Source organism: Caretta caretta, chromosome 9 (assembly GCF_965140235.1).
Source record: "Caretta caretta isolate rCarCar2 chromosome 9, rCarCar1.hap1, whole genome shotgun sequence".
NCBI classification, from domain to species: domain Eukaryota; kingdom Metazoa; phylum Chordata; order Testudines; family Cheloniidae; genus Caretta; species Caretta caretta.
In genome coordinates, this window is record NC_134214.1 from 53,974,824 (window position 1) to 53,989,778 (window position 14,955).

Below are 14,955 nucleotides of genomic sequence, written 5' to 3' on the forward strand. Positions count from 1 at the left end.
TAGATTAACTTTCCTGAGTGTCCCCATGTAGATAAGCCCTTAGGCTCCTTTCTAAATGCCAGCCTCCATGATTGGCTGGCTGCAGCCCCATACTGTTCACATCCTGCATCCCTGTAGTAGGTGATCGGAGAGACACGGCCATCAGAATGTAGGACAAGGGGAAGGAACGTTTTCTCTAAGGTTTAGCAAATGGTCAAATTACCTAAAGTTCCCCATTTCACACACTATTCTTCTGTTGTTTCTTTTTTGGTGCCTTGCGCTAAGACAATTATAGCTTCTGCAGCCAGGCCTGAACTGATGGATCTGGACTTCTCATTCAGTCTTGTACTTGTCATACGAGAGCTTGGATTTCTGTGTCTGCGGACTCTTATGCTCAGGCTGAACAGCAGACATCGTCCATGTTAACTGACCTGTTTCTATCGGTGACAGCAGTTCTCAAAGCGGGGCTGGCCACATGGGTGCCAGTTCTCTTTAATGCCAGCTGATAAATCACATTCACTTATACTAACAAACACAGGAAGGCCTCCCTTTTCAAAATCAGCTAGTGATATTTGGGTGTCCAACTTGATTCTCAGAGTGGGAGTGCTATCTGGCCCAACCCAACAGACCTAGCACCAGTCCATTTACAGCTGCTGACACATGGCTTGTGGGGACTGTTTGCTGAGCGCTGTGAGAAGCACTCCGATCATAGACCCATAGGGTTAGAAGGGACCGCAAGGATCATCTAATCTAACTCCCTGCCAAGATGCAGGATTTGTTGGGTCTAAACCATCCAAGACAAGTGGCTATCCAGCCTCCTTTTGAAAACCTCCAGTGAAGGAGCTTCCACAACCTCCCTAGTCATCTGTTCCATTGACCTACTGTTCTTACAGTTAGGAAGTTTTCTCTGAGATTCAATCTAAATCTGCTGTGCTGTAGTTTGAATGCATTGCCTCTTGTCCAGCCCTCTGTGGCAAGAGAGAACAACTTTTCTCTATCTTTTTTATGGCAGCCTTTGAAGTATTTGATGACTGCTATCATGTCCCTTGGCAATCTCCTCTTTTCCAAACTAAACATACCCCGTTCCTTCAGACTTTGCCCATATGGCTTGCATTCCATCCCTTTGATTATCTTTGTTGCTCGCCTCTGGATCCTTTCCAGTTTCTCTCCATCCTTTCTATGCATTGGTGACCAAAATTGGACAGTACTCCAGCTGAGGCCTAACCAGCGCTGAGTAGAGCGGTACTATCACCTCCCGTGATTTGCATGCTATGCCTCCGTTAATGCAACTTAAAATTGCATTTGCTTTTTTTGCAGCAGTATCACAGTGTTGACTCATTTCAAGGTTGTGATCCACCACAACTCCCAGATCCTTCTCAGCAGTGCTGCTGCCAAGCCAGTTCTCCCCCATTCTGTATTTGTGCATAAATACATCACAATTCATTTTGATTTCTTCCAAAGGAAAGCATCCAGTGTAAAATTATTTATACTGGCTTACAGGACTCATGTTCTCCTAGACTGGCTCATCTATATGAGGAGGTATAATCATGGTTGGGGGGGCATAAATCATGACAACAGCATTGTTTAGGGTTGCATGCGTGTTTCCCATTCTAGGGGCCTGAATTTTCAAACAAGAAACTACAGATGTGCTAAAGTGGGGCTCTGTGATGGAGGCTGGTTGCAGCCATAGTTATCACCTGTCAGGGAGATATCCTTAATCCTGCCTCAGCCTGGGGGAGGGACCAGATGACCTCTTGAGGACCTTTCCAGCCCTACATTTCTATCTAGGATGGGACCACTACAGCCTTCTAGTGAGTCAACTGAATCCGCCTCCTGATAAATGGCACTCCCCAACTTGTCCCCAAAATAGGATGACTGCCAGGGAAGAGATTAGGCACAGTCCATTCCAGCGTCTCCAAACACTAGAGAAATGGGCTGACCACTCCATTTGAAGAGTGTGGGTGATGGGCAGCCTACCCACAATCCTTAATGCACAGGTTCCTGTTGGCCTGCTTCTCTGTTCCACCAGAACTGAGGTAGCCCTGCTCACATGACTCCCATTTGTCATGATCTGCAGGATGCCTAGTTTTAAAAGCAGTTCATTAAGTCGAGGTGCCCATCCCTCAGCGTAACATGTTCCACGTCCTAGGAGCCTCCAGCCACAGGAATGATCCCTTAACCATTCTCTCACCTCTCCGTTAAGGGGACTGCACTGTGCGGCACCAGCCTGCTAGGTACTCGGGGCTGTCTGGCAATGGGTCTTGCCACCTAACGTGCCCTCTGGGCATCCCCAGACTCGGGTCCTCATTCTGACCTATGTGCATCACTCTGATCTCATTCCCTGTCCTTTCACACCGTCTTCCAATACCTCATGCTCTGCACTCTGCAGCAGCAGTAGTGTCCAAGGTGCGGTCTAGTGTTCCTCTTTCCGGGGGCTTGTCACTGCCTCTCTCCAGCCTTCTCTCTCACCCCCTCTCTCCCTTCCCCCCCACACCAGCATGTTGGAGGGATATAATTGCTTTGTCCAGCTCTCTTCATCCCTGGCCCTGCCTCTCCACCCCCATCCCCTTTGTTCTCAAGTCAGCAGCAGTGCTTAAGTGATATATATTTAAGTGCCTCTGAGCTTCAGAGCATTGAAACTAGGTTACTTGCCTCTCTGCGCGGGGAATGGTCAGATATACAGCTAATCACATGACTGGCTCCATTGCTTTTATCTCTTAAGTCCCACTTCATCCCCTATCAATAATTTAAAGGGGGGAGGAGCAATGAAGGGGCTCAGAATCACAGGCACCAGCTTCCTCCTTTCCCTGAGAGTGCTCAACCCCCCTCATCCCCAGGCCCTGCCCCCATTCCACCTCTTCCTACCCCCACCTCACTCCCATTCTACCTCTTCCCGTGCCCGCTCCACTGCCTCTTCCTGTCCAGTTCCACCCCCGAGGCCCTGCCTTCACACCAACCCTTCACTAGGTTTGCCAACTATCTAGTCACACAAAACCAAACACCCTAGCCCTGCCCCTGCCCCCCACTCACTACATTCCCCCTCCCTTGGTGGCTTGCTCTCTCCCACCCTCACTCACTTTCACTGGGCTGGGGCAGGGGGTTGGGGTGTGGGAGAGGTTGAGGGCTCTGGGCTGGGGGTCCAGGCACTGGGGTGGAGCCAGGGATGAGAGGTTTGCAGTGCAGGAGGGGGCTCCAGGCTGGGAGGTGGGGCCAAGGGATTTGGAGTGCTGGAGGGGGCCGTGAGTTGAGGAAGGGGGTTGGGGTGCAGGAGGGTGTGGGGGCCCTGGGCTGGGGGTGCGGGCACTGGGGTGGGGCTGGGGATGAGAGGTTTGGGGTGCAGGAGGGTGCTCTGGGTTTGGGCGGGGCTCAGGGGTGGGGCAGGGGGTTGGGGCTTTGCGTTGGGACAGGGGCTCCTCTGGCACAGCGGGGGGGCTAAGGCAGGCTGTCTGCCTGTCCTGGCACCATGCTGCATGCACCCTGGAAGTGGCCAGCAGGTCCGGGTTCTAGGTGGGGGGCCAGGAGGCTTCAGGCACTGCTCCCACCCACTGGCACTGCCCCCCTCCAGCTCCCATTGGCCAGTTCCTGGCCAATGGGAGTGCAGAGCCGGTGCTTGGGGTGGGGGCAGCACGCAGAGCCCCATGGCTCCTCCACCTAGAAGCCAGACCTGCTGGCTGCTTCCGGAGAACAGCGCAGTGCCAGCCAGGATAGGTAGCGACTAGCCTGCCTTAGTGCTGGTGCTGACCCGAGTTCCCAGGGTCCCTTTTCGACAGGGTGTTCTGGTCAAAAACCAGACACCTGGTCACCCTACCCTTCACTAGAGGCCCCACTCCTGAGCTTCCTCTTCCCCCGAAGACCCTGTCCCCTGCTCCCTCCTCTCCACCCCTTCCCCCCATTGCTTGCCCTTACGACCAGTAAAAAGTGGGGGGGCATGGCTCCCTGGTCCCCTCTGTTCTGGCACCCCTGCTTTGCCATCATCCACGAACTATGCACATGGGAACATTTTCAATCCAACACCGGCACTTGTACAGTTGTGGTGGGAAGGCTTTTGTGTCAAAGGAAGTGGGCCCAGACCTGGTAGACGGGATCAGGAAACTAATTGGAACCTGGCTATCATCAAATGATTTGTATTTTAAAGAGAAAAGAGCTTTCTGTGATCAGGATTTAAATTCAGTGTTGTGTCATTTATACAGCCAGATATAGACTCAGAGTGCAGTTCACAACAGTGAATTAGAGGAAGTTTGTCTGTTCACCCTTCCCCATCTACTGTATGTATGCGATGCTGCCATATGGGTGTTTTCTGTATAGAACTGTGTCCTTTTGTGCCTTCACAGAGTGAGTTCTTCACAGTAGAGGCCACTTTATTTGGTGCCATACACCTCGGGATAGTAATTCCATGCTCTAATAATAAGAATATAGCAGTAGGGATATATTACTGACCACTTGACCAGGATGGTGATAGTGACTATGCTCAGGGAGATTAGAGAGGCTATAAAAAAACTCAATCACACTGGGGGATTTCAACTATCCCCATACTGACTGGGTACCTGTCACCTCAGGATGGGATGCAGAGATAAAGTTTCTTGACACCTTAAATGACTGCTTCTTGGAGCAGCTAGTCCTGAAACCCACAAAAGGAGAGGCAATTCTTGAATTAGTCCTAAGTGAAGCACAGGATTAGGTCCAAGAGGTGAATATGGTAATAGTGACCATAATGTAATTAAATTTAACATCCCTGTGACAGGGAAAACATCACAGCAGCCCAACACCGTAGCATTTAATTTCAGAAAGGGGGACTACACAAAAATGAGGAAGTTAGTTAAACAGAAATTAAAAGGTACAGTGCCAAAAGTGAAAGTTAAATCCTAGTGAGGAAAATAGAAAGGAACATAAACACTGGCAAATGAACTGTAAAAATATAATTAGGAAGGCCAAAAAAGAATTTGAGGAACAACTAGCCAAAGACTCAAAAAGTAATAGCAAAATTTTTTTTTGTTAAGTACATCAGAAGCAGAAAGCTTGCTAAACAACCAGTGAGGCCCCTGGACAATCGAGATGCTAAAGGAGCTCTCAAGGACAATATGGCCATTGCAGAGAAACTAAATGAATTCTTTGCATCAGTCTTCACGGCTGAGGATGTGAGGGAGATTCCCAAACCTGAGTCATTCTTTTTAGGTGACAAATCTGAGGAACTGTCCCAGATTGAGGTGTCATTAGAGGAGGTTTTGGAACAAATTGATAAACTAAATAGTAATAAATCACCAGGACCAGATGATATTTACCCAAGAGTTCTGAATGAACTCAAATGTGAATTGCAGAACTACTAACTGTAGTTTGTAACCAATCATTTAAATCAGCTTCTGTACCAAATGACTGGAGGATAGCTAATGTGACACCAATTTTTAAAAAGGGCTCCAGAGGTGACCCCAGCAATTACAGGCCAGTAAGCCTGACTTCCGTACTGGGCAAACTGGTTGAAACTATAGTAAAGAACAAAATTGTCAGATACATAGATGAACATAATTTGTTGGGGAAGAGTCAACATGGTTTTTGTAAAGGGAAACCATGCCTTATAAATCTACTAGAATTCTTTGAGGGCATCAACAAGCATGTGGACAATGGGGATCCAGTGTATATAGTGTACTTAGATTTTCAGAAAGCCTTTGACAAGGTCCCTGACCAAAGGCTTTTAAGCAAAGTAAGCTGTCATGGACAAGAGGAAAGGCTCTCTCATGGATTGGTAACTGATTAAAAGATAGGAAACAAAGAATAGGAATAAATGGTCAGTTTTCAGAATGGGGAGAGGGAAACAGTGGTGACCCCTATGTACTGGGACCATAAAATCATAGAAGATTAGGGTTGGAAGAGACCTCAGGAGATCATCTAGTCCAATCCCCTGCTCAAAGCAGGACCAACACTAACTAAATCATCCCAGCCAGGGCTTTGTCAAGCTGGGCCTTAAAAACCTCTATGGATGGAGATTCCACCACCTCCCTAGGTAACCCATTCCAGTGCTTCACCACCCTCCTAGTGAAATAATGTTTCCGAATATCCAACCTAGACCTCCCCCACAGCAACTTGAGACCATTGCTCCTTGTTCTGTCATCTGCCAACACTGAGAACAGCCAAGCTCCATCCTCTTTGGAACCCCCCTTCAGATAGTTGGAACCCCTCAATCTTCTCTTCTACAGACTAAACAAGTCCAGTTCTCTCAGCCTCTCCTCGCGTCATGTGCCCCAGCCCCCAGTCATTTTCGTTGCCCTCCACTGCACTCTCTCCAATTTGTCCACATCCTTTCTGTAGTGGGGTGCCCCAAACTGGATGCAATACTCCAGATGTGGCCTCACCAGTGCTGAATAGAAGGGAATAATCACTTCCCTCAATCTGCTGGCAATGCTCCTACTAATGCAACCCAATATGACCAGTCCTATTCAACATATTCATAAATGATCTGGAAAAAGGGGTAAACAGTGAGGTGGCAAAATTTGCAGATGATACAAAACTACTCAAGATAGTTAAGTACAAAGCAGACTGTGAAGACTTATAAAGTGATCTCACAAAACTAGGTGACTGGGCAACAAAATGGTAGATGAAATTCAATATTGGTAAATGCAGAGTAATGCACATTGAAAAATATAATCCCAACTGTACATATAAAATGATGGTGTCTACATTAGCTGTTACCACTTAAGAAAGAGTGTGACATTGCACTCTATATGATTTTATGAAAATATGCTAATGAGTGTGAATATAATGTAATTAGAATATGCTTCATGCAAAAGGTCTCTTGTAAATTATCATTACAAAGTTTATAATCTACTGAGTGTGGTCATCCTCTTTATATAAATGTATCACTCTTGTATCTGAAACTAGAAATATGAAATATAACCCTGAGGTCCTATTGTAGTTATGCAAAGTGTGGGCTATTAATGATGGTTTGGAATCTTGATGGCTCCCATCAACCAAGACAACTGTAGATGGCTCTGTTTGCTTGAAGGCCTTCTTTTCAGGCTGGGAGGAATGAGGGCTTGGGGTCTCACAGGACATGTGATCATGTCACCTGAACTGGAATCCATCTTCAACCTGGCTCTTTTCCATTTAGAAGGAGGGGTGGGAACCCAGAGAGGGACAAAGGATTCCTGCCTTGTGCAAAAGCTATATAAGGGGGTGGAACAGAACGAAGGGGGCTGAAGTCATGAGAGATCTCCTAGCTACCACCTGAGCTGGACCAAGGGCTGTACCAGGGGAAAGGATTGTGCCCAGACTAGGAAGGCGTCCAGTCTGAGAAAGAAACTTATTGAAACATCTCTGAGGGTGAGATTTACCTGTATTCAGTTTTATTACTGTATTAGGTTTAGACTTGTTTGTTTTATTTTATTTTGCTTGGTAATTCACTTTGTTGTGTCTGTTATTACTTGGAACCACTTAAATCCTACTTTTTGGATTTAATAAAATCACTTTTTACTTATTAATTAACCCAGAGTATGTATTAATACTGGGGGGGGGGGGAGGGGTTGGGCAAACAGCTGTGCATCTCTCTCTATCAGTGTTATAGAGGGCGAACAATTTATGAGTTTACCCTGTATAAGCTTTATACACGGTTAAACGGATTCATTTGGGGTTTGGACCCCATTGGGAGTTTGGTACCTGAGTGCTAGAGACAGAAACACTTCTTAAGCTGTTTTCAGTTTATCCTGAAGCTTTTGAGGGACGTGGTTCAGACCTGGGGCTGAGTTTGTAGCAGGTTAGCGTGTCTGGCTCAAACTGGGCAGGGCACTGAAGTCCCAAGCTGCCAGGGAAAATGGGCTCAGAGGTAGTCTCAGCACATCAGTTGGCAGTTCCCAAGGGGTTTTCTGTGATCCAACCCGTCACAGAGAGAGCTTGGAGTCATTGTGGATAGTTCTCTGAAAACATCCACTCATTGTGCAGCGGCAGTCAAAAAAAGTGAACAGAATGTTGGGAAACATTAAGAAAAGTATAGATAATAAGAGAAAAAATATCATATTGCCTCTATATAAATCTATGGCATGCCCACATCTTGAATACTGTGTGCAGATGTGGTCGCCCCATCTCAAAAAAGATGTATTGGAATTGGAAAAGGTTCAGAAAAGGGCAACAAAAATTATTAGGGGTATGGAACAGCTTCCATATGACTGGGACTTTTCAGCTTGGAAAAGAGACAGTTTAAGGGGGAATATGATAGACGTCTATAAAATCATGACTGGTGTGGAGAAAGTAAATAAGGAAGTGTTATTTACTCCTTTTCATAACACAAGAACTAGGGATCACCAAATTAAATTATTAGGGAGCAGGTTGAAAACAAACAAAAGGAAGTATTTTTTCCACACAACACACAGTTAACCTGTGGAACTCCTTGCCAGAGGATGTTGTGAAGGCCAAGACTATAACAGGGTTCAAAAAAGAACTAAATCAGTTCATGGAAGATAGGTCCATCACTGGCTATTAGCCAGGATGGGCAGGGATAGTGACCCTAGCCTCTGTTTGCCAGAAGCTGGGAATGGGCAACAGGGGACGGATCACTTGATAATTACCTGTTCTGTTCATTCCCTCTGGGGCTCCTGGCATTGGCCACTGTTGGAAGACAGGATACTGGGCTAGATGGACCTTTGGTCTGACCCAGTATGGCCATTCTTATGTTCTCTCATTTCCTGTCTCCCTCTCTTACAGGCTACAATCGGAATCGACTTCTTATCAAAAACCATGTACTTGGAAGATCGGACAGTAAGTGGCAGATGCTGCTGAATTGCTGACCATGCCAAAAGAAGTTCTGTGCAGACCCTTTGGAAGAGGGAGCCACTAGCTATAATCCCTTCTATGCTGTCCAAACCTACCCCAGCAAATACCCCAGCTGGGCGCCTCCCTTTCGCCTCGTGCTGCCAATTATTGACTTTCACAGATCGCTTCACCCACAGTTAGGGTACTTAAGGGGACTGAAATCCCCTTTCCTGCCTCCATACACAGTAACTTCCCCCATGTGGCTTCGCTGCTGACCTTCTCCATCCCATCCTAGGAGGTCACCTCGCTGGTAGAGGGGTTCAAGGATAGCTGCATACCAGAATGACAGTTGTTGCCTCCCTTGAGCAGAGAGGGAGAGTTGGGTTGGGATGAAGGTTGGACATTTCCAACAAGAACTGACCTCAAAGTACCAAAGCCCTAGGCCATCCAAGTCATCAGGAACCCACAGACACACAACTGTGCTGAAGGAGTCTGATTGATTGACACACTTACACCAAACACTCCAAAGGAGGGAACTTTGGCACAACAGCCAACTCTGTCCCAGCCCTGCATATAGAGCCTAGAGATCCCCATCTCCACTGCCCTTCTGCTCCCCTCCACCTCATGGAGGCCCTGACCTTGTGTGAACAGGGTTCTCTCCCCATATACACATATACACATGCCACAGCCCATGAAAGTGTTTGGAACAATCACAGCCCTCGTATGGGGGGGAGAAAGGGCAGCTCCCTCCATGAGGCGCCAGGGGTACAAATTGCCACACAGGGGGATGGAGAGGCAATTATATGGCCCTGCTTCCTCTCTTCCACGCTGGCTGGCTGCTCCGGGCAGGGGCATGGGGAAGTGTGTGCGTTCCTGGGAGCACTGAGGGAGATTTGGCCTCCATTCCCTCTTGACCCTCCCTTTGGGGTGATGCACCTCCACACCCATCCGTTCAGTCAGTACTTTAAGATCAGATTGGGCAGTCCATGGCCAGATAGGCCACACTCTCTTCTAACTCCCACACAGGCCCTTCCGCTCCTGGACAACAATGACCATGTGTAGCTAGCACCAAAACTCACCCCAAATGGGCTGGGGAAGGGGACAGGTTGTGCTGGGGAGGGGCATGTGCAATGCCTCCCTGAGCAACCTGTGGGGTGGGACGACTGCCCTGCTCCTAGTGCAGATCAGTGCTTTCAAGGTATGGTTGAGCCCCAAGGAAGTGGGAAGAAATGCCCTGGCTCTTCAGTTTTGTTGGACAAGGGCAAGAGTTTATCCCCACAGGCCAGCCATCCCCTGTATTCTGCCAGCTCACAGATCTTACAGAAAATGGCACTGGAAGGAAATCTGTTCCAAGTTTTTTATTTATTGATTTTGGGGGGAAATGTTGTACAAGGGAATGGGAGAAATGGAAGTGAAATGTAATGAAATAGATGCTACAGCTTCATCCATAAACAGCCTCTTGCTATTGTTGCAGTGTTAATGCACTCAGAGACATCTGTCTTGGGTTAAATGGGCTGGTTCTACTTCAAATGGCACTCCAGTCATTCTGATGAAATCCACTGCTTAGCCGCAGTCAGAGTGGAGGAGTAACTACAGGAAGGCATGGCTACATTCCTTCAAAGGGAATTTGTCTCTGACCCAAGAGCTGGAGGATGAAGACAATTCAGCTCCCACAATTCTTTAAAAACATCATAGTCTTAGGCCTTTGAAATGGTGTGGGTTGATGCAGTGCTCATGAACGTGAGGGACTAACCTCACAGCACTGAGTCATTAGAATTCAAGTTGGCACTGAACAAGCTCCCCTAACACAGCTCTGCCGTGACCTGTAATACTAGGCCTGAGCAAGGTCTGAGAATCATTGGATGGTGGGATAGGGGAGCTGAACAAATAGGGACTAGGCTGGGTCCCACCAAACTCATGTCTTCGAGTGAATCTAAGATTTGAAATCAGGTTCCCAGGGGTGATAGGCAACTATTTACTCAGTACATACACTTAATTCCCAGTTTGCACCTCTTTCGGGTTCAGGTTTTCATACATGTCCTTTCACCAGTGGACTCCACCCCGGCCAAGGAGAATCAGCCTTTTTGTGTTCAGCCTCCATCTCACTTCTCGACAATTGGATGCCAGCTGTGACCTGGGATTCCCCCTACAGCCGCATTTTCCTTTGTCCAGAGGAGTTGTTCCAGAGGAGCCAGGGGCTGGAATTTTCAATGGGGCCCGAGGAAGTTGATGTTCAGTGGAGAATATGGTGCCTAACTCCCTTAAATTCTTTTTGGAAGTCTCAGCCTAGATTAGTTATTGGATTATTAATCGGCTATGAAGCCTTTTGTGCGCCAGTAGAGATCCATCCCAGGTTGGCTGTGATCTGTTTGACCTGGGTGACCAGAGTTGGTGGCTTCACTCCAGTTCCCAGTGGACCAATGTTCATATTCTCCAAACCACCCCCATGACTGGCACTAGTTGACCTCTTTGGCTATGTCTACACAGCCCACAACAGTGAGCCTCCCAGTCTTGGTCAACAGACTCAGGTCTGCAAGCCCCATGTTACCTTGCTTAACCTAGCTGTGGAGACAGCGCTTTGAAGTTGTGGCTCAAGCTGGATCTTGAGCTAACCCCTGCCTCGGCTTCTGAGCCCAAGGTCCGGCCCAAGCTGCTATGTCCACACCACCATTTGTAGCATGGGCCTGAATCTGTCGACCCAGGCTGGGAGCTTCGCTGGCGCAGGCTGTGTAGACATGGCCTTTGCTGCTAGGGCAACGAACTTCAGAGGCAGGGAGAGTGAATTCCTTTTGAGCGGTAGGGCAGGTCCTTCCCGAGTAGGTTTGAGGCACACAGCTGGGATAGCATGGGGAGGCTTGCACTGCCACTGCCTGGCCTGTAACGGCTCTGTGGGGAAAAGGAGAACTTCACTTGCCAGGGCTGTCAATCTAGCACTGAAACATATATAGTTATTCCACCTCCATGTTCCTTCAGTCCTGGGCTCCCACTCACTGCTTTGCCAGCTGGGTGGAAAATTTTCAGCTGGAAAAAAAAAGCAGATTTGGAGACATTGAAACATTTAGCAGATTTGTGTCATTTCTGCCAAATCGTTTGTGTCAAAACCCTCCCCCCAGCCCAAAAACCTGAACAAGACCAAACATTTTGGTTAGAATGTTTTGAAATGAAACTATTTGATTTTTTTATTCAAAATGACCTTGCTATGAAACGTCCTTCAATGTTTTATTTTAAAAATGTTTTAAAGAATGCTTGACATTTTGTTCAACCTATAACAAACATTTCTTTTTTTTTAACTTTTTGATTTGCCAAAATTTTGAAAAGTTCATTTTCGGGTCAACTTGAAACTAATTTTTCCCCCAAAATTGCCACCAAATCGAAAAATCCCATGTGCCTCTATTCACACTCCTGTAATGGCTCCTATTTCTATACTGTTCCCTTTCATCGCCCACACACAACTTAACAAAGTTTGAACTTCACCCTCACCTGAAATTAACCTCCTTCTGGGATGGAACATGGCAGCCACTTAACAGCACCCAGCAACACCTCCCAACAGACTAGGACAGTAAATGAGGACTGCAATATTTCCAAATGGAATGCCAAAGGGAATGTTAAAGATAGATGAAGAGAGAGTCATAAAACTGTTGTCTGGGGCTGGGAGTTTCAACACAACCTGTGGAAGTTAGAAGCCTGAGTCTCATTGGCACCGATCTCCCTTGGGTTCTTTAGAAAACTCCACCCTAATCACCTCGTCTGTTCTTCCCTTCTGCCTTCACCACCCAAATCCTCCTTTCTTCTTGTTTCTCCTACTAATTGTTTGTCTCTCATCTGCCCCCCGGCAGGTCCGATTGCAGCTCTGGGACACGGCAGGCCAGGAGAGGTTCCGAAGCCTGATACCCAGCTACATTCGTGACTCCACAGTGGCTGTGGTTGTCTATGACATCACAAGTGAGTCATGCTTTCCGTCCCAATGTCCGTGTGCCCATGCTTGGTGCTGGAATGGCAGATGCTACTCCGCTGCTACCCAGCACAGATGTGGGCCACCATTCAGGAAGGCAGAAATGCAGGGCAGGGAGCCAGAATCAGCTCCAAAGTGTGATGTACTGCAAAAAATGCTGTGTAGCGGGGAGGGGAAACTGCAGACGAGAGGGAAATCAAAGTTGTCTAGAACCTCAGATACATACAAGGTCTCCTACAGCTCAGGTCTGGCCAAGCTCTGCTCAGCGCAGGACCTGAGAGGGGGTGATGGATGGCGAATGGGGCTGATCATCAACTTTGCATTCCTCTGGTTCCTGAGGTGCTCTAAATTGTGCCTCTTATGACAGACTCCAGGGGGCTGTCACATCAGCAGGGATGGCCTGTTAGGGCAGCTTTACAGCCCTTGGCACTGCGGGTCCGGAAGCTGGTCCCAAAGGTTCTGAGAGCCCAGCCAGGGGAATCTTGCTCGTCAGCGTAAAGTGGCTGAAAAGTGCAACCAGAGCTGTGGTGGAAGCGTTCGGCACAGGGGTGCAGGCCCACACAAGGTGCGGGGAGGTGGAGGATCCATCCCCAGGGATCTTGTGTAACCACTCTTCTTTACTGTTATTTCTATTACCTTGGGGCTAGGTGCTGTACGAAACACGGTTTTACTGGTTTAGACACAGGAGGTCCTTCATCTTCCCCCCGCAGAGTCCCCACGTCAGCGTGTAGTGAGTGTTGTGTGTAATGAGTCAGAGGGCATGTTCTCATAGTGAACAGCACTGGCTACTCCCCTCTCCAGAGCTCATGAACACTGGCTGGGGGACAGCCTGTACATCATAGGTGACCCAAGGACATCCTTTGTTCCAAGGCCAGTGCCCAGGAGTCCCCATCCCCGGCTGCCTATGCAGCAGAACTTGGCTGGCTCCCATAGGTCTCCTGCAGGGCGGAGCATTGACAGGCTATGGAACTGGCTTGATTCACTTCCTTTGTTACACTTAATTAAACAATTGGCTAATGAGTCTGGAACTGTGTATTTATACCACAGACATAACACAGAAGAAGGGAGACAGTAGGTACAGGACAAGTAACCAAGGGGCACTCTGCAGTGGAACTGGACTCATAAGAGCTGGCACAGTGGGTCAGACCATGATCCATCTTGTCTAGTATCCTATCTCCCACAATGGCCCATACCAGAGCTTCAGGAGGAGTGTACAGAACAGGGTAATTATGGAGCAATCCACCCCGTCTTCCACTCCTGGCTTCTGGCAGTCAAGCATGGGGTTACATCCCTGAGCATCCTGGCTAATAGCCATTGATGGACCTGTCGTTCATGAACTTATTCAATTCTTTTTTGAACCCAGTTATACTTTTGGCCCATGGCAATGAGTTCCACAGGTTGACTGTGTGTTGTGTGAAAAAGTACTTTCTCTTGTTCGAATTAATTTCATTAGGTGATCCCTGATTTTTGTATTGTGGGAAAGAGTAAATAACACGTCTGTATTCACTTTCCCACCACTGTTTGGCATTTTATAGACTTCTATCATATCCCCGCTTAGTTGTCTCTTTTCCAAGATGAACAGCCCTAATCTTTTTAGTTTCTCCTCGTATGGAAGTCGTTCCATACCCCTGTTCATAGACTCATAGACATTAAGGTCAGAAGGGACCATTATGATCACCTAGTCTGACCTCCTGCACAATGCAGGCCACAGAATCTCACCCACCCACGCCTGCAATAAACCTCTCACCTATGTCTGAGCTATTGAAGTCCTCAAATCATGGTTTAAAGACTTCAAGGTGCAGAGAATCCTCCAGCAAGTGACCCGTGCCCCATGCTACAGAGGAAGGTGAAAAACCCCCAGGGCCTCTTCCAATCTGCCCTGGAAGAAAATTCCTTCCTGACTCCAAATGTGGCGATTAGCTGAACCCTGAACATTTAGGCAAGATTCACCAGCCAGATACCCAGGGAAGAATTTTCTATAGTAACTCAGATCCCACCCCATCTAACATCCCATCACAGGCCATTGCGCCTATTTACCATGAATAGTTAAAGATCAATTAATTGCCAAAATTATGTTATCCCATCATACCATCTTCTCCATAAACTTATCGAGTTTAATCTTGAAGCCAGATAGGTCTTTTGCCCCCACTGCTTCCCTTGGAAGGCTGTTCCAGAACTTCACTCCTCTGATGGTTAGAAACCTGTCTAATTTCAAGTCTAAACTTCCCAATGGCCAGTTTATATCCATTTGTTCTTGTGTCCACATTGGTATTGATCTTAAATAATTCCTC

The 14,955-nt window shown here is 47.6% G+C and overlaps 1 protein-coding gene across 1 annotated transcript in view; it reads left to right on the forward strand.

Annotated features, from left to right (window-relative positions):
* The window catches only part of RAB6B (RAB6B, member RAS oncogene family), a 126,651-nt gene that overhangs the window by 71,276 nt on the left and 40,420 nt on the right, over nucleotides 1-14,955 (forward strand). The window contains 2 exon segments of the mRNA XM_048864737.1: nucleotides 8,665-8,718; nucleotides 12,549-12,654. Coding sequence (XP_048720694.1) covers nucleotides 8,665-8,718; nucleotides 12,549-12,654 — 160 coding nt within the window.